The sequence below is a fragment of the Parambassis ranga genome, chromosome 2 (genome assembly GCF_900634625.1).
Source record: "Parambassis ranga chromosome 2, fParRan2.1, whole genome shotgun sequence".
In the NCBI taxonomy this organism is placed as follows: Eukaryota; Metazoa; Chordata; class Actinopteri; family Ambassidae; genus Parambassis; species Parambassis ranga.
The window spans coordinates 33,780,085-33,805,300 of NC_041023.1; the positions used below are offsets into that span (position 1 = coordinate 33,780,085).

Here is a 25,216-nt window from a genome sequence, read left to right on the forward strand (position 1 = left end):
CAGCTTCCTCCCAACTTTTCTAAGTTGATTTAACATCAACCTAACATCACCTGGGGCCATGTAACAAACAGTCAGGCTTTAGCATGAGCTGGACTTTGTGGGATGACACTGATGTCACCTCCTCCAGCTTCGACCAGCACTGACGGTTCTCTTTACGGTGTTTTACGCTCGCTCAAAGAAAGCCACTGGCTTTGTTAGGTCCGTTACTATAGTAACGGTATTGCAGCGCTGTGGTAACCAGGAAAACGTGGAGTGGATTTCAGCGGTGAGGTTATTCTCTTATGAACCAAGTGGAACGGAGTTTTTCACGAGCAATCGAAACAGCGTTAGGTGGAGTTTCCTACTCACTAAATGTGGGGGGGTCCAAACGGGCCGTTTTAAAATGTGGGGGGGACACGTCCCCCTCTGATATAATGGTAGCGACGCTGTGTCATACCAGGAGGAAGTCCCTCCTTTGCGAGCAGACGCCGCGTCTGTCGGCCAGTCAGAGTTGGGGTAGTGGAAACAAATTTTCTGGGGCACAGCACGGAGGGGTGTGTCCCAGGTTGAGATAAGATAAGCAAAGATTCAGTGTTTGTGCCTTTATGACCACATTTGCACATCTACTGTGTTCCAATGTGCCTGCGATACTTCAAACTGTCCGGTGATGAGCTGTGAAGATGCGACATTAAAAGTAACAATAGCAAAGATATACAGACATTGTTAACGAGCCTATTATGCCCGGGTATGTAGGAGTATATAGAATGGTAATAACAGTCACCATCTGGTATGTGTGAATGGCTGTCTGGAGTTATTGGTGACAAATCACCCTGACTAGCCTTTCTTTCTTTTATTGCTCATCATGCAAAACCGGTATGGTCTTATCTAAATCTGTTGAATGCTGTTTATACACCTACCTATATACCTGGAGAGGCTCTTGCGCTTCTCCACTTTCATCACGCCCACAATAAATTCCGACCAATCACAGCATGGTTGCCGCACAGCCTTGAAAAACTGTGTTCGACCCAAACCCTGTGCACAAAAGTGCGGATCAGCGGGCGGGCAGAGACAAAAAATGACGTCATTTTGTGGGCGTCTTTGTCTCGCGGAGTATGGAACAGCCTTAACTCACTCGTGTGTCCGAGAACCAGGGTTAGTTAAGTTAGTTTCTTAACCTAATGGCGGCGCGCTCCCTCCCACTCCGAGCACTTCTCCTTTCAGCAGAGACGCACTGAGCCTTTACGCACGACACTGTCAAAGCGCAGATGCCGTGCAGGACTTCAGTGTATGAAGGTTTACCTGTTGGAGCTGCCAACAATGATCCTGATGCTCGGTCTGTTGTCTGTCCTCTGGACAGAACCGGCTCGGTGCCTGGAGGAGGATGGAAGCTTCACCTTTGATGGAGACCTCCGGCACTTCGCCGTGGCCAACAACATGGTTTACATCGCTACAGAGGAGAGGCTCTACCAGCTGAACCACGAACTGACTCTGATCCACAGTCTGACCCAGAGAGGAATCCCGAGGAACTGGAACCAATCAGGCCAAGAGCGGTTTGATCGAGTTTCTGAGCCGGCTGAGGGGAGCGCAGCTTTCACCGTCAACGTGTTCTTACCTTTTCTTAAGAACAACTCTCTGATCAGCTGCGGTGTGATCGATAAGAACTGTGGTTACTGCGAGATTCTGGACCTGAAGCAGATCTCCAACCGCCTCCACAGTGAAGCCATCCTGGTGGGATCACTGCGGCGCAGCAACGCGTCCGTCAGCTTTCTGGTGGATGTAGAGACGGGCACGTACATTCTGACCGCGATACAGCGACGCAGGGACGAGTCCAAAGACAGCAGGTGCTCTGATGCAGAGACTGTCAACCTGCAGGACACAGATGATCAGACTGGAGGCATATTTTCTTTTTCTGATAAACATGGCACATCTGTGATCAAAAGTGACGGTGATGTGGAGTTTGTGGACGGATTTCAGATCGGTTCAACCATCTATCTGCTCTCTAACGTACTTTCGAACAAAGTCCGTCTCATTTGGTTTGAAGGTAAAGGGAGCAAAACACAGACGATCAAGTCCCTGCGTGGCGCGACGCTCTCTGATGGAGGCAGCAGACTCGTGGCCTCCTCTGTTATCCCGGGTGGGCAGCAGGTGCTTTGGAGCGGCGTGTTCAGTGTGGACGGAAGACAGAGCAACACCCAGCTGGTGGTGTTTGACATCAGCCCTGATCTCAGCAGAGGCTCAGACACAGATCCAGACTTCTACTACACCAAACCCAAGAATCCAGTGGAAGTGAGTCACATTATAAACAAAGCATTATCATGGTTCATGTAGCCTGAGCTAAACATTTAAGGAGGTGATAGAAAATAAAAATACAAGGTTACTTTGTGGGGTAGAAAAGCGCAACTTATACAATTTAAAGGTAAAGTTTTTATAGGTAAACATGTTCAGATCTTCAACATTTCAGATGTGATATATACACAAATTACTTGCAGAAGTGCTGCATCAACAATCCTACTTCTGTAAAAGTCTTAAGTACTTACTTTTAAATGTACTTAGGTAAGTTTAAGTAAGTATTAAAAGTAAAAGTACTCATGCATCGAATACCTATATTTGATTTCCATTGCAAAGGATATCTGAACAGGTTAAAATAATCAAAGAAATCATCTTAAAATTAAAATGGTCAAATATGTAGGTAATTTACATTTTCAGTCCAGAAGCAGCTATGAACAGGTCTGTGTGTCATGAGGCAGGCTGTGGGCATCAAGTGAACAGAGAGGCTGCTAATAAAAAACAGGCATTCACCATTTTTACTGTGGAAGTATTTCTGCTGTAGATTCATGTTATGATTCATGTTAATCAGACATTGATGATTGATTGATGGACTTGTGTTAGCAGACAGTAGCTAACTAGTTAGCTAACTGAGCCAGAGCACTGGCATCATGACTGAGGCTCATTATAGAAACACAGCTGGCAGCGTGACACCACCTCCATGCAGAGTCTGACCTCACATCAGTCCAGCGCTGTGTTCATCAAATGTAACAAGTAACTACAAACACTGTAGAAATGTAGTAGTGGAGTAAAAGTATGCACTATTACGTTTACTTAAGTATAAATACATAAAAAATTAATTAAGTACTGGTACAGTAACGAAGTACAAATACTTAGTTACTTTCCACCACTAATGACAACAGCTCAGTAATTGTACAATACGTTTTTCAGGTGTCTGACAGCTGACTATCTGTGCATTTCTGTTTCTCAGCCAAAGACCTTGAAACCAGAAAAAGTCCTCTTCAAGCAGAATGACGTGACCTCTGTGCTGGCAGTGAGGCAGAGGGCCTGGATGGTTTTCTTCATTGGGACTGGAGATGGACAGCTCATTAAGGTGTTTACTCATGTTGTTGTGAAAAATACAGAAGTGCAGTTTTTAGAGATGGTGGTCTGGCAGCACTACTGCTGGCTTAGCTTAGCTAGTGTAGTCCTGGTAACCTCTCCTTGTCTCTTGGGGATCAACAAGTAAGTCAGAGCAGCTCAAACAGGCAAACTAGCCTGCATGTAATCTGGCTGCTGAACTGAGGTTCAGCTGTGCTGACAGGTGAGTGACACTCCACAAGATGGAGGTGTAGAACCTGAAAAACACAACACTGGAGAGTTTAAGCATGGGCACTCTGCAGACATCACTGTGGCCTTTCTGCCTAATCGTTTAGCCTGAGCAGCACAAGTTGCATCATATCCTGTGTATTGGTACATGGCTCAGTGAGGCAACTGGGTGGAAGTGACATGCAGCAGAAAGACCAGTTTACAACACACTTACTATACGATCTGCAGACAACACAGTACATCTCAGAGTGAAACACACCAGATGAAGGTTTTCCTCGGTAGCCCTAATAGTGGTGGCCATTAGTGTGTGGTGAGACATAACAAATCCCACAGACACAAAAAGAAGAGCAGTTCTACTTCCACGTCTTCACCACAGTCATTGATTTCAGTAGCATCTGTTTTGTTCCATAAGTGTATGATGTCCTGCTACTATGAATCAAATCTTTATAACTTAAGTAGAAAGCAAATACCCTAGTTACACCTGCATAATGACTAACATTAACAGCACATCAAGAGATTAAATGTGTTTGCAACTGAGAGATACATGTCTCTATGCTTCCAGTGTTGTTATCAGACACTATCTAAGCTAGGGGGATGCTAGTTAAAAGGGTGGACAAATTAATGGTATTTGCTTCCCTTTTTTGTTTAGTATACATTTTTGATCACTTGTGATTTGATCAAATTCACCAGTTTTAATTGCTTTTATTTTGCTACACAACAGTATGGTTGTTCATCGTTCTAACAAAGCAGTTTTCTTGTTGTCAGCTTGCTGTTGACAGGCACTATCACACAGCATGTCCCAGAGTGCTCTATAGGACCAGTGATGACCGCCAAGTGTTTCCCAAAATGCAGCTGGATCCAGTGGATCATAAACATGTGTATGTGCCCTTTAGAGAGCAGGTAATCACATCAGGACATCATAATGCCACACATACATGTGCTGTGTTTTGAAGTGTTTCTGAATGTCTTGTTCCAGATGAGACGTGTGCCTGTGTCAAAGTGCGACACATACACAAGTGTGAAGGATTGCTGGTCTGCACAGGATCCATACTGTGTCTGGTGTCAGGCTAAGAACAGGTGAGGGAACAACATCTGCAGCGGACATCTTCAAACTGTGAGAAACTCTGTTATCAAAGGCTTTTCCTTCTCAGCTGCACATTTGAAGATGACTGTAAGGATTCAGACTGGTTGTCCATCCCTGATGATTTACAACAGAAAATGATTTCACACAAAGTTTCAAAGGATCCTGATGGACAGGTACAGGTCACACACACACACACTTGGAATCAGTGGCACCATCAGTGATTGATCAGTCGTATCTGGTCCTTTCTCAGATCTCACTGAACATCCAGACACACCTGACTGTGCGTCAGAACATGTCATCAAACTTCACCTGCCAGTTCTCTGTAGCCACTGTGATGCTTTGTAGCGGGAAAAACCCTCGTCCACAGTTCCCACAATGCACCTGCATTTTCTCTAATAACACCACATTTCCTGCTGATGGTAGGTGAAGTTATTTAATTAATTAAAAAAATTAATATAAATATTATGAGAGTCAGAACTAACTGAAAATCTGTGCTACAACGCATTAGTTCATACAGCTAAAATGACAAAAACATTTTTCATTTTATTTCCACTTAACAGGTCTACAAGTCACAGTACAGATTACACTTGGACAAATGCAGCTGTTGGAGCAACTGAAGCTGACTAACTGCTCTGACATCAGCGGGCCACCGAGTTCTGCTTTGTAAGTCTGTTCATATAAAATAAAGACACTGACCGTTGGCTCTGGTAAATCATATAGATGGATTGGTGGTAGATAGAGGGGGAAATTAGTATCCTCTTGCTCAAGCTATTAACACATTTACACAATTAAAGGTAAATATTAATATATATACAACCTGTGATTATTTACTCTTCAGGTGTCGGCAGTGTATGATGGCTGGGTGCGGATGGAGCACAGACACCAACAGCTGTTCCTGGGCTAACAAAAAAGCAGTGCATGTAATTATATTTTTTTTAGCTGCATTGATACATCAATTCATTCATTCAGTTATGTTAAGAAATGTGTACATTGTGTAGTGATATATGGATTACATGTCAAAAACACATATCTTCACATTAACTCAGGTCCTTGGCAGAGAACACGTTTATTTATTTATAATCCTATAAATCCTGTTAAGTTAAGTTAACAGTAGCCCCAGGTGGTCCTGGATAAACTCTACTAGAACCCTAACTTTCACATAAACCTGCTGAATTCATCTCCTGCAGGTCGGTGTTTGCCAAATGTTGGAGTCTGGGATTTCTGTGAGTCTATCCTCAGTTCTTTTGACAGTCACATGCACTGTTAGCATTCAATAAATAATGTAATGTGTCAAAGCTAATTATTTGTGTGTGTGTTTCCCTGTCAGAGGCCAGAGATCTCCTCCATCACTCCCAGTGTTGTGTCTTTCTATGGCAGAAACCATGCCGTGTTGTCGGGTCATAACCTCAGTCATGTGATCAGAGTGAGGATTCAGGCCGACATGGACTGTACTTACCAAGAGTGAGTCCACTTGCAGCATATTCCTCAGCATAGACATCGTCAGAAGCTTTCATTTTCACTGGAGCAGCTTTGGAGTAGCTTCAGACTATAGAATGATGCACATCTGGTTTCTCATGCTTTTCCGTATGAGTGCACAAGCTTTACAGTAAAGCAGAGTATTTTTCTGCTTTTCTGTTTTTTACTGAATATTAATAATTGTTGTAATGTGTTTTGCTCAGATCCCCTGTTTGGAACAACACTGGTGTGAATCTCACGTTCCACATTCCAAGCACTGATAAAAAGGGTGTGGTCAAGGTGTGTGTCCTCCTCCCAGACGGTAGCTGCCATGGCAACGGTAAAGTCACCTACCGATCATCACCTTCCTGCACCAACATTGCACCAAATAGCACCTGGATCAGGTAGGCTTTGGAATTGCTTTACTGACAAAAAAATGGACATTAAACAATAATTGTACATTTCTATCTGATTCTGATGCAGTGTTTCTGTACAGTGGCAACAGTGGCAACCTATTTCTCAGTATTTCAAACATGCAGCACTAAGCATGCTTAGTGCTTTGCTACCACACTACTATGGTAAAAATACTAAAACCAAGCTCCACTGATGTTATCTTGTTGTGAATCATGTAGTATCCTGCCATAAATAAATGATCGCTACAAAGTACAGATCAGTGCTCAGAGCTCCTGACCACACTTTTTTAAAATTTTTAAAACAACTCGAACAGCTAAAAAAACTTACAGCCACCATTTGAATCTGTCCCCGCTGCTTTGTCACCAACTTCAATAGCTTTTTACTGACGTCTCTTCCAAGAAACAGTGTTATGTTAAGGGCCATCTGGTGAGATGAGAGACAGCCACTTCCCAAAATGTTATTTCTTTCAGTATAAGACTGCTTCCCTTTTTTTGTTGCAGCATCTCAAAGTGTCATTTCACCTCCTTTCTGTACAAAAACCAACACAGATGTAAACATGTAATGTTTTACCAGTTGAAGGTCTACAATTAGTCAGTGTAAGATTCTTTTGTGGGATGACTTCTACATTAAATGACCTCTTCTGTGATTCTGCTGCAGTGGAAAGAGGAAGATCACAGTCACAGGGTCCAACCTGGAGTTTGTAGAAGGAGTCATACACAGCCAGGCCCAGCAGGAAGTCAGTCTTCCCAGAAACAGCAGCTATCAGGTGCATCAGCAGACATGAACAATGTACCACATCAGCTATGTCATTTATATATATATGCTGCAATCTTTGTCATATAGATGTATTGTACGATGCTATATAATGTTAAATGAATGGTATTACATGGTGTGATATTATCATCATCACATGCTGTGTATAACATAATGATTTTAATTCCATGCAGAATCTCGCCTATGACACACCTGCAGCAGGAAACACTCACATTTCCAGCAGCCCTGTGGTTCTAAAAGTAGCCAATCAAACCTTGACCTGCTCCACAATAACCTACTATCCTGACCCTGAGTTTACAAGCTTCACATCCACAGAGACAGGGGACAATGTCCGCATCACAATACAGGTAATTATATCTTAATTACATGTTAACAAACACATGAACAAATTCTACATTTTGTGTCTTTCTTGCAGAAAAAGGCAGACAAACTGGGGGTAGCAAAAGAAGAACTGTCAGTGTGGGGGATTCAAGATGGACAGAAACACCCCTGCATCATCGAAGACAAAGAAACCAATAACGAGACAGACTTTTTCATCTGTGAGATCAAGAAAACACCCATCACCAAGTTTCAAAACCTACTGTTAATGGTAAATCCTTGAGTCATGCTGCACCAAGTGTACAATGCAGAAGTGAATTTGAATCATGTCAAGTCTCAACAATTCTCTAAGGTGCCCTCTCAGTGCTGTTTACTGGGTTTCATTTGACTATAAAATGTCTTTTACAGATAAAGTATGGAAACACAACAAAAACATTGACGCTTAATGTCCCATTAGTGCTCCCAGTACTGCTTGTCCTTCTACTGATACCTTGCATTATTGTTGGTAAGTGCACAGAGAATGGTGGAGTGAGTTTTGCTTCTTTGCAAACCTCCAAAACAGACAATATTTGTAAAATGTAATGTTTGTCTTTCAGTTGTGGTGATTGTCTACAGAAGACAACAGAGAAAACTCACTGCCCACATGAACAGGGTTATGGAGGACCTGGAGCTTGACATTAGAAATGACATCAGACAAGGTCAGTCACAAATAAATCTCAATGTTTTTATAAGGTACCTAACAATTAAGAAAAAATCGAACACACCTCAGAAGTATTTGATTGTTAAAACAGTAAGCAGACATAAAAATGAATCATTTTTACCCAAGGGTGCCTAAAACTTCAGTCATTTTTCCCAATTAACGGAAAAAGAAAGATGCGATACTTGCAGCACACTGGCCACATTCACAGTATATTAATCAGCTTTAGGTGTGTGGAGATGTGAAGTGTTGTTAGTGCATGGTAGACATGTTTTCTACCATCATACTGCATTCAAATACATAATGTGTTCATGTGGTCTGCTGTCTCTAAAAGCAGCTTCTCTGTCCTCCACAGGATTTGTGGATCTGCAGACAGAGAAGGCTGATCTAATGGAAAATGTTGGAGCCATTCCGTTCCTAGACTACAAACACTTTGCTTCCAGAATCTTTTTTCCTGAGGTAGAGTCAAATGACAAAGACATGCTGTCGAACACAAATGGTCACTGGTATGACTCATGTTTTATTTTTCAGAATGAAGCTTTAACAGCATTGTGTATCAAAGACATTGATCAGGTAAGGTTTGTGACAAGCTGTTGTTGGCATGTTGATTTTTGGACAGCTTTGTAAGTCATGTATTGTTATTTCTAAACTGGAACCAGGATGTGGTAAAGATTCAGCTGGATGAGTGTTGCCAAAGTTTGTCCAAGCTGATCCAAGACCAGTTGTTTCTTACCTCCATGGTGCATGCTCTGGAGGGGCAGAAGAGCTTCACCATCAAAGACAAGTCAGTTTGTGATATTGTACAGCATGTGATGTGTCTCTGTAATCTCTGTACTTAATCTACTCATCTATTTTATACCTGTTCCAGGTGTGTATTTGCATCTCTACTCACCGTAGCACTTCATGGTAACTTGTCATACCTGACGGAGGTGATGGAGGTTCTGCTGAAGGATCTGATGCAACAGACCAGCAACACTCAGGTCAAACTGCTGCTGCGACGCACAGAGTCCATAGTGGAGAAGCTGCTGACCAACTGGATGTCCATCTGCCTGTATGGTTTCCTCCGGGTCTGTAACCATCAGTCTTTTTATGTCTTCAATGGTCCTTATCTAATATTTACTGTTAAAGCAATGAGATAGGATAACTACCCCTCTCCAGCTTTAAAGTTTTTGTAAGAGTTTTATTGGACAAAAATAGGATGTATATAGACGAATATGTCATATAAGTTGAAATTTATAGTTCAAGTATAATGTGTTCTAATGAGAATCATGATCAGATCAGCCTCAGTGTTGTTCACTGTTGCACCTGATGAACAGTGTCAAATGAATTACTCCTGCTTAGCATCAGTGTGTTAGCATGCTTTGCTCATGTACAACCTCACAGAACTGTTATGATGACTTCTGACTCACATTTGTTCTGTTGGAAATATTGGGAATATGTGTATGTCAACACCAAGATTGTGTGTGACTAAATAGGAACAAGCTGAGCTGCAAAGGATCATAAAATTACAACAGATGAATGCTGAATGCAAGCTGTCAAGATTATTCCATGACATCTTAGCAGGGCATGCTCTAGAGCAGACTCTTCACCCATTTAGTGAACCATCTATCTCTATTCATACATATCATGACATCATCATAAAGAAAGTGTAACCATAGGTAAAAACATTAGCTCTAGCCACTCCTGTGTTTTTCATATTTACCTATCAGTATACCTTAACTCTGTAATATACACATGTGCTAATTCTAGCAGTGTCTGCACAGCCATGTTATGTTAATTTTATAAAGCTTTGTTTGTTAGAAGTTAGTATGTAACAGAATGTTCTCACTGATTAACCACTGAAAGTTTCAACACACAAACCAAAGCCTGAGACTTCTTTGACCAGCTTAATTTCTCTTTTTGTACAGGAAAGTGTTGGCCAGCACCTGTTCCTGATGGTGAGCGCTCTCACGCAGCAGATTGCCAAAGGACCAGTGGACTGTGTGACAGAGAAAGCTCTTTATACACTCAGTGAGGACTGGCTGCTGTGGCAGGCTCAGGACTTCAGCTCCTTGGTACACATGCACACACACACATCCGTTTTACATCTTAGAACATTTGCACTCTTGAGCAGATTACTTGAGCCCAAACAAGGGGTTCTCTCATGTGTGGACGTTTACGTACTTCACACACAGGGAGTAATGCCCCAACTATGCACATATGTGTGTTGTCAGTGGAGCTTGTACAAGTGGAAGTGATCATTAACACTTCCTAATTCTTAGTTCTGCTTTATCCCAGTTTTGTAAGTACAAAACTGCTTCAATTTAATGTACTATCTGACAGCCCACCAATATAGCCTAAAATATTATCCTGAATATTAAGTTCAAATAGATTTTAAATGCAATAGAGTTTCAGTGTGAACACACTCTGGTGTTGTGAGAGTAAAAACATCTTATCAGGACAGGACACGCCCTGCTCTGTGTATTTTAAAGCCTTTTTTACATGCAACGCTTTGACAGTTCTAAAAAAGATCCCTGGTTATCTTTTTATTTTATTTCCTGGAAGTTACTCAACCTCAACCAGATTACTGAATCTATGTCCAAATATACAAGAGTTTAAACAAGTTTATAGAAATACAGAAGTTTGGAATATATGCTCTTGTGAACATGTGCTGTTTGACTCTTAAGTGATAATGCACAAAAAATGAAGTTCTAAACTCCCTCTGTCTTAAGTGCCGATCACATTAAATGCTAAAGATAAAATTCTCATTTCTCTATATTGTGACAGAAAACTCAATATTATAGACTGCTGCTGCAGCTCTTTGGTCATATCCCACAAGACACACAGTGCTTCTCATGTTACTGAGTGTTGTTTCAGAAAGGGGAACCTCAGATTAAACACATCAATGAACCCACATACACAACAGGCTTTCATGGACACACCTCTCTGCACCCTTGAAATGTGGTAGAAAAACTGACATCTAAACATGTATGAGCTGAGATTTGTAAGTGAAAACAGACAGACGGATTTGTCAAAACACAGTTACAAGACCATATCTATTCATATTCCTATTGGTACTACGTATTTTTATCATTTAACCACGTTGTACAATAATGTTTTACATAAAAAGTTAATATTCTTCCATGAACTGCAAATGTCGCCCAGCCTCCATGTAGCTGTTACATCTTCAGTGCTTCCTCCTTCTTGTACATTTTGGTCTCTCTGCTGCTGCTCGGCTCAAACAACAGCAGTAACAGAGGCCTTAATCTAATCTAACAAACCACTATCTCACTTCACTGCTCATCTCCATCCATTAGATGATGTGTGCATTAGTCACCAAAGTGTAGATGGAAATAAGATGGAGGTTAATGACACTAGCTTTCATCAACCTCACCTCTCCATAAAGCAGCGTACTGTCCAACAAAGAATGACTGATGATGCGACTGTTCTCAGGGGGTCATGAGGGGGTCAGCGAGGCTTCTTTTTAGTTTGTGTAATGTCGGTAAGCTGAAGTTGGCATCGGTGGGTTGTTTGCATGGTTGTAAATGCACGCAAACCGTACATGCATGCATGCTGCACAGCTCACTGGCATTTAGAATGTGCGTATGCTCCTGCAGTCACATATGCATGCTAGCAGAGTGCTTTGGTGAAAGGTGGGGCAGGTTACACAACTAAACAACAAAACAAGGGTCTCAGTGAGCCAAAATGTGTGACATAAAACGGGTATTAGTAAATACATTCACATATCTGTTGTATTAATATATGTGCGTGTGTGTGTTGCTACAGAAGCTGAATGTACTGTTTGCATTGGGCAGTGGTGGAGAAGTGAGTGAACCTCTAGAGGTCAGTGCCCTCAGCTGTGACACTGTGGAGCAGGTCAAGGAGAAAATCCTGTCTACTTTCAAGGCCAAGTTTGGTTTCCCCTACAACACTCCCATCCGGGATGTTTGCATTGGTAAGTAACAGAGCAGTGGTGTAGCTTTCAGTCTCACCTCTTCAATCCTGTTTTGACTATACTGTTTTTTTTGCTTTATCCATAAACCAAATGATATTATCGGGGATAGACTGATATTGCTTAAGCTTTTATGTCTCAAGTGTTTGCTTGCTGTCCAGACGATTGTAATTTGAACATGACAGAAGAGACATATTGAGACACACGAGAAAAGCTGACCACAAAAATAAAATGACAAGTATAAGGAACCAAGAAGCTTAAGGAAGCTGACTGACACTTGAACAGGAAAGAAACTGAGTCAACACGAGGGGACAGATACTTGAAAATACAGGAAACCAAACTAATTACACAGAGCATGAAACTGGCAAAAACAGGAAATGCAACAGAGAACATTTTAAATTGAAAGAAAACCAAGGCTAGTAACATGCCAAACACGCCTCATTTCCAAAACAAAACCGAAAGAAACACAGGGCGCTGTCCTGCTAAACCTAAAAAAATGTAACACACTCGACCAAGCCTTCATTCTTTCAAATAGAAATGACAGAGTATGATACGGTTCAATACTCCTACACATTGGGGATAAGAACTGCATTCATTTTGCAATAATTCCACATATTTACGCAACATTTTAGGAACTGCTGCTGTTTTTAATGTTTGAACTGTTTAAAGTTGGAGAGCGAGTGTAAAAATATATGTAAAAAAAATATAAGCAAAATATTTTGTTGTTTTTTAAATGATGCCAGCTCTGTCTTCAAGCTCAGAGATGATTTAATGTCTAGTTATTTATGTTAAACGTATATTTCATATTTTTATATATTATATTTTATGGCTCTGCATTAAAATGGACAACTCAAGCTGTCTTGAAGTCATATTTGACTTATTTTTCAAGCTCTTTAACCCTTTCCACTTTGTGCTACCAGAGTATGAGAAGGATGGATCATTTGTCCCTCTTCAGGAAGTAGATGCTAGCTCTGAGGTTATCGGGGAAGTTACAATGCTCAACACACTCAAGCACTACAAGGTAAGATATCAACAACATACATTTTTTCATACAGAGGGTACTGCAGAAACATTGTGTTGTGTTGTTTTGGGCCAACTGTGTGTTGGGTAAAGACAGTCAAAGATGCAAGTGCAACTGAAACGGAAACACACCCACATTTGTTGAACTACAGTAATCTCAGTGAACACGTGGGCAGATCACAGAGCTCAGTTTTTGTCATTTAGCCAACAGGTTAGTGCCACTCATTTTTACTGTGCCTGTGTCTGTGGCATAACAAATACATAACACCTTGACCAACAAAAAGCTAAATAGCAAAGACTAGGTTTAAAATGTTACTTTTCTGTTGACCACCACATGATTTCATCTAAAGGGAGTCGGCCTGCAGCGCAAGAGGAATTGGAGGAAGTGGCTCTTGTCTCTGTTTATCATTACAGCTGATAAAAGCAGTAGATTTTTTTTTGAAGGAAGAACCTAGAGGAGGAAGAATGCTTTGTAATGGCTTCATAATGGTATCGCTTGTTTTTATCCATCAGTGCAGCGCTGCCTACAGAGGACATGTTAGTTTTGTTTTCTCGTTTGCAACAGCAACAACCTGCCCACCAGTTTACACCCCAAACTGGGTTGCACTCAAAGGTGATTGTGGTTTCCTTACACAGGAAAAAAGCTAAATTGGCTGAAAATGAAACTAAATAGGTGTTTTTGTTTTTTTGTTTTTTTAACTGCACAGACTGTTTTTCAATTCTGAAACCTTTGTCTTTTCAGATTAATGATGGAGCCACAATTAAAGTGCTTTCTAGGGGAACTCACCCACCTCTGAGCCCACAGGGAAGTCTAAAAGGTGACTTTTGCTTGAATAATGACAAAATCGACAACATTGTCATATGGAGAAAAAAACAAAGTTTTTTCTTTCTTTCTTTCTTTTCTCTTCTCTTCTTTTCTCTTTCTAACATCTCGGAAGCAATAGTTGTTTTACAGCATAATTAGAAAAAGAAAAAGATTGTGATGAAATTGTTAAAATTAAGATATCAGAGACAATGGGGAAATCGCATTATTGCAACTGCACAGATACAGAAAGCAAAAAATAAGATAAGATTAAAAAACTATATACATTATAAAATAAAGTAAAGATAAACTATACAATAGAGTCAAAATAAGAGTAGGATACAGTGTACATATTTACAGGCATTGCACAGATGAGTGGAGGTAGAAGTGGTTTGCAAAACTGTTCATAGTGCATCAAAAGAAACTAATAAATAATTTATTGTATAATGTCACCACATTATACAATAAATCATGAATGAATATTGCACCTATCAAGAGATGCATGACATCATAAGCATAGTAAAAATCATGTTTTAAGGCCCCATCGATATTACAAAAACACTGACGTTAGGGTCTTCTGTTTAATATATATATATGTATATATGTATGTATATATATATATATATATATATATATATATATATATATATATATATATATATATATATATATATATATATGTATATATGTATGTATATATATATATATATATATATGTGTGTATGTATATATATATATATATATGTATGTATATATGTATATATATATATATATGTATGTATGTATATATGTATATATATATATATATATATATATATATATATATATATATATAGAGAGAGAGAGAGAGAGAGAGAGAGAGAGAGAGAGAGAGAGAGAGAGAGAATATTTGCACAATATTGGGGATGATTCTGATGTAGCTTAGCTTTAAAATCATTTCACAACCAGGGAATTTAATCAGCTATGTTTAGGTAAGTGTGGAGTAAAGATGAGAAAAAACGGATGATCAACATCTTCATTAGAGATAAAAGTTTCAAAATAACTAGCTGTGTGTTGGTCTGTGTGAGGAGTGTTAATATAGGCGCGCTATAATTACATGTTTTTTCCTGTTGCTTTCAGCAAGTGTTGTTGCCCTAGTTGCACTCTGGTCACTATTATATAACATGAGTATGAAGTTTCTAAACTGTTCATTTTTCCCCTAGATGATGAGAATTTCTCTGGAAAATACTTCCATTTGGTGAGAGATATTGTTATTTGTGGAATCATCATCATTACTACATTACGACTACACTTTAAGATTAAATATTGACTTATATTGACTGGTGTGCTGATGCAGATTGATCCTGATGTAGTGGAGGACCAGAGAAAAAACCCAGAGAGGAAGAAGTTAAAACTGAAGGAAGTGCACCTCACCAAGCTGCTTTCCACCAAGGTAAGGGGAACCAGTCACAGTGCCTCATTATACCTAAATAAACTGGCACCAGCACTAGCAGAACTGATACCAGAATGTGTCTGTAACTTGGTTATTTTTACCACCTGCAGCAGTGCTGCAATGGAAAGAGAAGCACGCCAGTTTGTACTTGGGAGAAAAAAAATGTGTTTTGTGATGCTTCTCCTTTTTACACAGGCCAGATATATAAATTAAAGTGCATACAGTTCTTGTGACAGTGGGGGTGTTGTATTTTATTATTGTCTCAGATAGGAAATAAAAAATAAGTTTAGACTCAGCAGAAAATGAATTCTTTCTCTTTAAGGTGGCAGTACATTCATTTGTTGAGAACCTCTTCAGGTCAATCTGGGGCATGCAGCACAGCAAAGCTCCACATGCCATCAAATACTTCTTCAACTTATTAGACACACAGGCAGAAAACATGAAGATCACCGATCCAGATGTGTTGCACATCTGGAAGACCAACAGGTACAGCAAAGGGTCATGTGAAAAGCATGAATCATCTTCAGGACATTCGCTGCTTTTTTTTTTATTTCTCCACTCTTTTACAGTCTGCCTCTGCGCTTTTGGGTCAACATACTGAAGAACCCTCAGTTTGTATTTGACGTTGAGAAGACGCCACATTTGGATGGCTGCTTGTCTGTCATTGCTCAGGCCTTCATGGACAGCTTTTCTCTTAATGAGACCCAGCTGGGGAAGGTAAGGTACAGCAGGAACATCTCGGAATTTATATACCTGTTTTCAAAACACTGCCACTGAATATGGAAGACTTTCTGTTGGGTTTAGGGCCCTGGAGGATTATTAGTGTGTGGTTATATAAGCCTTCCAACTTTTGTACTTAAAGGTAAAAGGTGATCCAGATGCTGGTTCCTCAAAAAAATCTAGGATGTGCTGTGACAGTTATTGACCTATAACAATCAGTGTGTTCAGGCTTTATAATCTGTTAACCAAGCGAGGTTAAGATTCGAGAAAGTATAAACGATTTAACCATCATTAGGGGCTTTTTTTGTCAATTTTCTTTTCTCTTGACCTCGCCACCATTTTTTCTCTGTGTTGGTGCATATGGTGCAATTTTTAACGACTCTCACTTGACAAATGTTAGAATTCAATTTTAAATTTTTCTAATACATCAATAGAACACTGTGAAACACATGTGCTACCATTTTGTCATTCAGGACAAAAATGTTCACCTCCAAAAAACTGCTATAAAAACTTAAAATATTAATATTTTTTCTGCATAAATCTCTTAAACAACTTTAGGCCTGCTCAAATCTCAAAAGTCTTTTTCAGGAATTAAACCTTTTAAATGCCAGTTTAATTAGTTGATGTCACAGTTGTTTATGAAAAACAACACATGAAATTAGTTTATTTTCCATTGTTGGCAGATAAAAAGCAGACAGATCTGGAAGACAAAGGTGTTGCAAAGGGAATAATTAGGCCATTGCTTTTATTATTTGGACCATCTCTGTTGCTCAGACACTGAGACTCGGTTTCAACACCATCCCAACTTTTTGGAAACAAGATCTAATACAAGAAGAAAGTACTTGATGTATCTTGCATCCTTTGTGGAGACAGTTGGCAGGGACTAAATCAACAAAGGGAGAATATGAATTCTGCAGAACCCTGAATCCACACAGACCAAGGTTTTGCTTATGTACTTTCCATATTACTGCCTTTCAGCATGCTCCAACCAACAAGCTCCTCTATGCCAAAGACATTCCCAAGTTCAGACAGGAGGTGAAGGCTTACTACAAACAGATCAGAGACCAGTCACCACTCAAAGACAGTGAATTCAAGGACTTCCTGCAGGAGGAGTCGAAGGTAGACCATTTCAGTACAATTATATATTTATATATATATATATATATATATATATATATATATATATATATATATGTGTGGCATTGAGGGTTACATTAGTGAATGGATGACTGCTTTCATTTCAGAAACATGAGAACGAGTTCAATGAAGCAGCAGCTCTCAAAGAGCTCTACAAATTTCTGCAGCGATACTTCACAGAGGTCAGTTCTTTATTTTCTGTCTTCATTGTCTGATGCTCATTGTTTGTCTTTGTGGCTAAAGTTTCATCTTTAGTTCATCTCTAGGTAATACTCATTGATATCAGGGAGGTCACCTATTGTTTTTTTATTGATATGTTTAGTCAGACTCTAAACATATGGCTTTCTTTTCCTCTTGAGTCAAGAGAAAAAGAAAGCCAAGTGTTAGTCAACAGTCTTGTGATTCCTGTCTGCCCTGGTTGGCACAGATTTACCTGCAAACAAAATGGAAACAAGCAAAAAACACGAAAACCAAACAGAGGAGCAATGCTCACGCTAAGCAGTTAGCTGACGAGTGAAAAAACTAGCAAAATTCAGTCCAGTTATCAATGTACAATCTAAAGGCCAGACCACAGCAGATCAGCACTTCCTTCCTTCTGGTAACTTTTGAGCACACGTTAGTGTAAAACGTGTGAAGTAACATGTCTGCAATCTAAGATTAGTTCAACCACAAACATGCCATCTAATCTGTAGCGTTTAAATGGCTCACTGTCACTCATAGTTTGGAGAACGTTTCGCCTCTTTGTCCTCTGTTTAAGGAACTCGTAGGCCTCTTAAAAGTCTTTCTCTCTACTCTGAACAGTTTTTCACTTAAGACCTCTCTTAAGATAAAAATGATTCACAAACATCGTAAGGGTTAAGATGTTTGTGAATCATTTTTATCTTTACTAGGATTTAGTCTTAATTACAAGGAGAAATTTTCAGAATTTCACCACCAAGGGAAACTCTTAAAACTAAGAATCTTATCTCGTTAGAATACGGCCCCATCTAGATACATTTTTTGCTTACATATCATCACGTCTGACACGTGTGTTTCCTGTTCTTGTATGCACTACTTCAAAAACTTAAACCTTTTGATGCTTTAAAAAGTCCTTTGTTTGTGTTCAATGTGCAACATAATATCTGGTATGTCCCCGAGTGGTTTTTAGAAAAGCTCAGTTTATGAGTCTTTTTGTCTATTTTATTTGGACATTCGTTTAGATCAAAGAGAAGCTGGAGCAGGATGGAGCCCCTGCTGAGTTGACAGAGCAACTACATCATGTTAAGGACTTATTTGATGGACTGAAGAGCTGCTCCTGGAACTAAGACACCTGGCTTTTTACTCACATGCATGAACTTTGAATGGCATGATGATAGGAAACCCCTTAAATGTTGTCAGGAGGAGAACTGACAAGACTTGGGATCAGCTGGTATCATCTCTTGTTACTAACATGGCATGGAGCTGGGGTCCAGTGTTGTGAAAGGGAGCTGGTAACCATGTTAGTGACTTTTTTGTGTCTCAGGATTTTCTGCTCTGGTGTAAAACAAAATAGCCTTGTTGCCAAATGAAGCAGACAAGTGAAACTTGCTGAAAATCCTCATCTTTGTGCAATTTATTAGTGTTCTTATCAAGCCATTTCCATACATGTTTTCTCCATAAAGGCTTTAGTACAAATGTAAACAAGCATCTCATAACAAAAACCCTGAGGGAATCAAATAATTAAAAAGGTTCTGATGCACATCACAGCATTTCAAAGCTATGTAAACTGAATCAAACTCATTTCTCCATTTTATGGAAATTTGCAATAAATATTGTTTCCATTTTTATATTTTAAAATAATTGTGCCCTTGATATAAAAAAACGGCACACCATGTCACGCTGTAGTCCATTTGCGATGTAGAATTGGGGTCAGAGTTCAGGCTTGGGTGTTAAGTCCTGGTCTCTTTGCACCAGCGATCCCAGTTCTTCCAGCTGCTGCTGCTGCACACTTTCTAGATTCTCCAGCCGGCGACGCAGCAGAGAGAACTCGCCCTGAGGATGCTCCCTCTGCAGCACACACATACAGTAATTTTCTCATTGTGCATATTAGACAAACACATCAGTAGCTGATGTGTAGGTCAGGTTTCCACTACTTTGACATTTGACATTTTAAGGAATGAAAAGGTGTGAGCTTGTTACTTTCAGCTGCGTGCAAGCAGTTAATTCAAACCTAAAGCTCCTCCAACATTCTGGTCTGTTTTCTGTTGTGTCTGTGTTGTAATTAGTGTTTCTCTGACAGAGAGGATTGAGAGAGAAAAAGAGAAGAACTGCTTACTTGGATGTTAGATAACAGCCCCTCAGACCCGAGAAGGTGGAACGAAGTAGGTGAGGAGGTCAGAAAGGCTGGGGCTGCACTGAAAGAAGCCTGGCCACCTAGCAGCAAGCCTCGAAACTCATTGTGTCGTCGCTGCAGCTCCTTCAACCGCCTGTTGAGTTGAGCTTGCTCCTCTGAGAACGATGCACGTCTGTGCAAAGAAAGTGACAGATTTGAACTTAAAGCACTGTGAGCAGTGACGGATCAGTTTGTGGCAGATTTATCTTTGTTGGATTATATCAATTATAAGATAAGAGAGTTTACTTTCTGGCTGCTGCAGCTTCCAGTTCCAGCTCCTCAATTTTAGCCTCCAGCAGCTGGATCTTATTCTGCAGCTTCTTCTCTTTGTTCTCTGTCAGCATTTTTCTCTAAACACAAACATTATCTGTAAATTCACACTGATAAAGTCTTAAGTATGTCTGCATTACATTGCTTTACTGTCCACTTGTGAACACATAAAATGTTACCTTTTAATCATAACACACATACAATATGTTCAAATATCTGTAAATACAAATGGAGATCTACAAAGGTAGACAGGGGGAAATGGTACCTTCTTTTGGGCCACTGCTGCCCTCTGCAGTGTCTCTTTGGCCTTGGAGTATTTCTGCTGGAGTTCAGCCTCTCGCTCCTGCTGCGTGTGCTTCTCTTCCAACCATTGAACCTGCCGGTCTTCCACCAATCTGGTGGAGATGGACATGTGGTGAAACCATCTCCTATGTAACATATATGCCATTGAAAACTGTCCAGGTCTAAGAGAGGAGCGCTCTACAGTACCTCTCTGACTCGTACTGGCTCTTCTCTGCCTGATTCCGGGCCGTCCTCAGATCCTCCCGGACTCTGTCCAGTGTGTCTCTCAGTCGCTGGTTAGTCTCCTTCAGGTCACTCTCGGACTGTGACAGCATCCCCAGCTGGACCCCAATGTTCTGGTTTTGCTGTTATATCAAACAAACAATAGTTATGTTTCTATACCTACAGTACTTTCAAGTCAGCCTTTAATGTTGCATCAACTTACCTGCTGTAGGTCGGCTATCTCAGCTTTCTGTCCCTCAATCACCTCCAGCTGTGAATTCTGCTGCTGTAGTTTAGTTCTAAGAGATAGAATCTTCCTGTCATTATTAGAGCCTTTTTTATTGTCTTACACTTGTTGTGTTGTGCTGCAACATCAGAGCACACGTTAACCCTGACCACAAAATGGGAACAGAAACTGGCTCAGAGACAAGAAAGGACACTGACATGCTTTCCTAAACTGTAACAGTAATTGCAGCAATAAACACAAAGCTGACCTCAGGGTTTGCACTTCTCTGCGCGCTGACTCTTCACCTTGCTGGGCGTTGCGGAGTCGTTCCTCCCACTCCTCCTTCTGGGCATGATCTGACGCTTCCTGCAGCGCCCTCTGCTGTTCCAGTGCTGCGAGACGATTCTCCATCTCCAACCTAACAACAAACATTTGAAAATGCTCTAAAATGAAACATACACCAGCTAGAAGTAGGTGTATAGTAATAACAAAGCCTTTAAACTGAACTTACATCAGTACATAAATAATATGTATAAAATAAAAACTCACTTTTCCTCTTGCAAGGCTGCCATTTTGCGGAACTCCTCCTCTCGAGCTGATTGCACCTTCCTGACCAGCTCTCTTTCTTTCTCCACCAGAACTTCCTTATGTCGTTCTGCTGCTGCCTTTAGCACCTCCACATCTGCCTGCAGACCTGAGGCGCACAAGGAGAGCTTGATGGGTGGTGCAAGGAATATTGTTGGGTTCCATAAATTAAACAGATGATGATCTGAAGAAATTTAATGTTATGCATACACCCTCCTGCTGTCTATTCAGATATTTTCATCTAAAGTGAACAGGGAGTGGCAGTGTGAGCGTGAAATCTATACCATCAATCTGCCCCTGCAGTGCATCTTGCTCGCGTTCCAATTCTCCTTTAGAGCGGGTACACTCCAGCTTGATGCTGCCTAGCTCCAGTTTGTGTGAATGCTTCAGGCTTTCAATCTAAGACCCATAAAAGTCAGATTAGACAAGCTGGAAGAAACACAATTAATAAAATGACAAATGTATATTCTGTGTTAATATATAGGAGTAGCACATGTACAGTAATTAGCTGTAAACTAGCATAAGTATATTATGACTATATAGAATATATTACTCGGAGTTCCCTTCTTATCAGGGTCAGAGTTCAGGGTCGAATAACCCAGGGCAGCATACCTGACAGGTGAGGGAGTTGACCTCTCGCTCGGCCTTGTGCAGCTGCCCTGTGAGCTGGCTGTTCTGCTCATGGCTCAGCTGAAGCTCACTCTCCACTCGCTCCAGCTGCAGACGCAGTGACTGATGCTCCACCTGTCACACCAGCAAACATCAATCACCAAAATAGTAACTCTGGATATCTGTCACACTTACAGCACAAAGACTTGTCGTCTTACCTCCAGCTCCTTCATTGCTGCCTGAGACTCTGCAAGCTGTCTGATCTGGATTCGCTGGACGTTCTCTGCCTGCTGACCAGAGTTTTCTATCTGGGCTCGAAGCTCGGCCACCTCTGCTTCAAGACCTTTAAGCCGCAGGTGAAGCTGGGCTTTCTCCCTTAGCAGAGCCTCCACCCGACTCCTGTCACGCAACACATCTGAACCCTGATACTGAGCCACCAGGTCCTCCTTGTCTTTCTCCAGACGAGAGATCTGACAGCATGAGAGATATCAGTGTATGACCATCCACTTCAACAATACTAAAGCTTGGTTCTCCACATAAAGAAACCTACTTCAGCCTCATAGCGGATCCTCTTTTCCTCCAGCACACGAGCATGCTCCTCTCTCTGGTGGTCATACTGGGACTTGAGGAAGGTGTAATCATACCGCAGCTTGTTGTACTCAGACCTGTACCTCTCTGTCTCCTGCATGTGGAAAACACATGTATGCACATTAGCCATCCGTCAGTAAGGGGACAGAGGGACCAGAAGAGTCTGGGAGCAATCAAGTAGGCAGAATGGAAAAGATTGGCTATTGTCTTAAGCAGAGACTTTCAAAAGCCAATCAATGCTAAACTTTTGACTGTTACTATGGGGCTGTTATTGCCATGTTAATGAAAAAAAAATAAAGAATGACACAAGCAATTTTAGTCCTTAACAGAAGCTGTCTGCAGCAATTTCACTATTTGCATAAAAGTAACACTAAATAAATAAAAAGACAGATTCTGACCTCCTCCAATTTGCTGAACCTTTCTCTGAATGGAGCCTCCATCTCCTGCTGCACCTGAGCTCTGAGTAACTCCAGCCGCTGAGGGGTCATCACCTAATCCACACACAGAAAAACATTTACACCCAGAGTCAGTCAGTTGGGAATAAACTAACCATGTCTCTAAATAAACATGTTTTTTTCTTTTAAATGTGTTGGTCCTTCTGCGTGAAGTGTACCTGCAGTCTGAGCTCATCCAGCTCCCTGGTTTTGTCCAGCAGCTCTCCCTGAAGCTCTGCCACTCGCAGCTGCAGTCTCTCCTGCTGAAACTGTCCATCACTCAGCAGGTGCTTCAGTTCTCCCTGCTCCTGTGTGAACTTATCCTGCAGGCTGGAAAACAGAAATCAAACATACAGTAGTAACAACACCTGAATGTCATGCTCTACGTTTAAAAAGAGATTAAGGTTCCAACATACATAAATTTTCTTTAAGAACTAAAACACATGCTAATTAGTGTCTACCTGGCATGTTCAGCCTTCAGCATCTGAAAGTTGGTCCTGTGTTTTTCACACTTCATCCTTTCATTGATGAGCATCTCCTGCAGCTGCTTCTCTGTTCCCTCGAGTCCAGCAGACAACCCCAACATAGCTGCAGACCTCCCCATCCCAGGCTCCAGGTTTGGGAAAAGAGAAGGCGACTGGCGAAAAGAAGAGGATGTCATCTCACCTCTGCAGAAGAGAATCAGAGCCAGGAGGGGACAAATAGGAGCTCTGTAAAACAGGCAAAGCTCTTGCAACGTTTGTATTTAAAGAATGACAAAAAGTAGCCAGACAGCTCTGCCTATTTAAAAGACAAAAACTGCCCACACTCTCTAAGTGTGCTAAATGTCTTTCTGGAAAGCAAATAAATGAGGCCTGGCTTTGTTGTCAGTTAGTAACCATGGTGACATTAACAAGAGTCCCTCAGCTACTTATCAAAAGGCTCTGGATCAACCTCAAGTGATTAGTTAGCTGCTCTCGTTGGCTGTTGACTGTTGTGGAGACGAGTCGGTGATTGCAATTATTAAGCCACTGTCTCCACTTACTAGGGGATCCAGGCTTATCATAAAAGGAATTGACAAAAAGCCAATTAGTGAACTTAAATATGTTAACATCGTAGCAATAATTTCGCAGTTCAGTAGTGTCTTATGCACACAGGCTACGTGTTATGAAACAACACATTACGCATTTCTGTATTTGTGCTACCTGTGTGCCTTTAGTGTGAATAATACAGTGCAATATTCTTTGGACTGGCTGTGGCCTTTTCATAATTCAGAAGTTGCCACCTCAAACTCTCGTCTCACGTCGCATTGAATTGTTTTTAAATATCGCGCTCAGCGTGTGCTAACTAGCAAGCTAGCCACGTTTGTGCGTCCGATATCGGACACTCCCTGCCTTGTGTGTTTTCAGCACAATAAGTCAACCTAATAAAGTTTAAGTAATTATTATTCAGGTTACCCTTCACAGTGTTGTGCAAATACAATCAAAAAGACTTTAAAGAACATGTGACGCGGCTACCTAAACGGCTGCTAACTTTGGAGAAATGGGATGGTAACGACAGCACAATTTAGCTTGGCATCGTTGTTGTGTTGAGGGTTATAGCGACAAAAAACGAACCCTTAAGTGTTAAAACACATATTCGTCTTTATAGAAAAGCTGGCGGACAACCCCTTACCTCCAGAGCTCTTCTCCGTCCAATAGATTTACTTTGCTAGCATGTGCTATCTAGCTAATCTGTAAACTACAAACTATGGGCTCATGGGAAATATTTCCCAGAGTGCATTTCTCGGCGGATACCAGAGGTGGAGCAAGTCAAGTCATTGCTCAGGTCAAGCAAGTCAAGTCATACAAAAATCTAATGGTCTTCAAATTAAAATGCTCACAATGGCATGTTAAAAAAAAATATATTGCTCATTAAGTGTCCCTAAAAATATTGACTTTAGGATACATTTATAATGTTAACAAAATCAATATTCACTGACTCACGTAATGATGCAACAACAGCTTGATATGTTCATATTACATATTCAAATTAAACATTTACAAAGCTGGTTATTTTGCATGTAACCCATTGGCTGTATAGAATTGTATACAGTCATCAGTTTTCAATTAAAATGCTGTATTTGGACTGGAGGCTCAGCCTTCATCATGCAAATGTGCAAAGAATGATACTCCATATGCTTCTTAGTTGTTTGAATGTGTTTTACTGATAAAGGCTGAGCCAAAAGTCCAAATGCATCATTTTATATTCAAAATATTTCAAGTTCACTACCTGTACCCTGGAAACCATAGCATGATTTCAAACTGGAGTTCCA

The 25,216-nt window shown here is 40.7% G+C and overlaps 2 protein-coding genes across 5 annotated transcripts; one reads left to right on the plus strand and one right to left on the minus strand.

Moving 5' to 3' along the window:
• The first annotated feature begins 1,111 nt into the window (after positions 1–1,111).
• On the plus strand, positions 1,112–19,172 carry plxnc1 (plexin C1). Of its 2 annotated transcripts, none has more exons than XM_028400874.1 (31): positions 1,112–2,265; positions 3,236–3,358; positions 4,339–4,473; positions 4,550–4,650; positions 4,725–4,830; positions 4,908–5,076; positions 5,218–5,320; positions 5,496–5,577; positions 5,845–5,880; positions 5,985–6,118; positions 6,337–6,516; positions 7,184–7,292; positions 7,474–7,647; positions 7,716–7,889; positions 8,027–8,123; positions 8,215–8,316; positions 8,671–8,774; positions 8,847–8,888; positions 8,975–9,099; positions 9,184–9,382; positions 10,223–10,369; positions 12,081–12,249; positions 13,167–13,267; positions 14,009–14,084; positions 15,271–15,305; positions 15,405–15,500; positions 15,823–15,986; positions 16,070–16,217; positions 17,199–17,339; positions 17,465–17,539; positions 18,557–19,172. In XM_028400874.1, exons 1-31 carry the CDS (start codon positions 1,267–1,269, stop codon positions 18,659–18,661), a joined length of 4,551 nt encoding a protein of 1,516 aa, XP_028256675.1. In that variant the 5' UTR covers positions 1,112–1,266; the 3' UTR covers positions 18,662–19,172. The 2 variants fall into 2 exon arrangements, with proteins under 2 accessions (XP_028256675.1, XP_028256676.1); XM_028400875.1 differs by having other exon boundaries at positions 7,716–7,883.
• On the minus strand, positions 18,925–24,669 carry cep83 (centrosomal protein 83). 3 transcript variants are annotated; one of them, XM_028400877.1, is made up of 16 exons: positions 24,577–24,669; positions 23,385–23,591; positions 23,103–23,253; positions 22,888–22,980; positions 22,452–22,583; positions 22,120–22,371; positions 21,905–22,036; positions 21,577–21,691; positions 21,257–21,401; positions 20,976–21,125; positions 20,705–20,780; positions 20,467–20,624; positions 20,243–20,372; positions 19,954–20,057; positions 19,651–19,840; positions 18,925–19,382 (listed from the first exon to the last, which is right to left on the minus strand). In XM_028400877.1, exons 2-16 carry the CDS (start codon positions 23,582–23,584, stop codon positions 19,245–19,247), a joined length of 2,166 nt encoding a protein of 721 aa, XP_028256678.1. In that variant the 5' UTR covers positions 23,585–23,591; positions 24,577–24,669; the 3' UTR covers positions 18,925–19,244. The 3 variants fall into 3 exon arrangements, with proteins under 3 accessions (XP_028256678.1, XP_028256679.1, XP_028256680.1); XM_028400878.1 differs by having other exon boundaries at positions 23,385–23,633; positions 24,577–24,640; XM_028400879.1 differs by having other exon boundaries at positions 23,385–23,560; positions 24,577–24,628.
• Positions 24,670–25,216: the final 547 nt, after the last annotated feature.

Excerpts from the sequence above, each read along its gene's own strand:
- plxnc1 (XM_028400874.1), top strand. The coding sequence starts at position 1,267 with ATGAAGGTTTACCTGTTGGAGCTGCCAACAATGATCCTGATGCTCGGT. Across the intron at positions 9,383-10,222 it reads GCCTGTATGGTTTCCTCCGG|GAAAGTGTTGGCCAGCACCT; the intron begins GTCTGTAACCAT and ends CTTTTTGTACAG. Across the intron at positions 14,085-15,270 it reads CCCACAGGGAAGTCTAAAAG|ATGATGAGAATTTCTCTGGA; the intron begins GTGACTTTTGCT and ends TTTTTCCCCTAG.
- cep83 (XM_028400877.1), bottom strand. The coding sequence starts at position 23,584 with ATGACATCCTCTTCTTTTCGCCAGTCGCCTTCTCTTTTCCCAAACCTG. Across the intron at positions 23,254-23,384 it reads CTGAAGGCTGAACATGCCAG|CCTGCAGGATAAGTTCACAC; the intron begins GTAGACACTAAT and ends TCTGTTTTCCAG. Across the intron at positions 19,841-19,953 it reads GAAGCTGCAGCAGCCAGAAA|ACGTGCATCGTTCTCAGAGG; the intron begins GTAAACTCTCTT and ends TTCTTTGCACAG.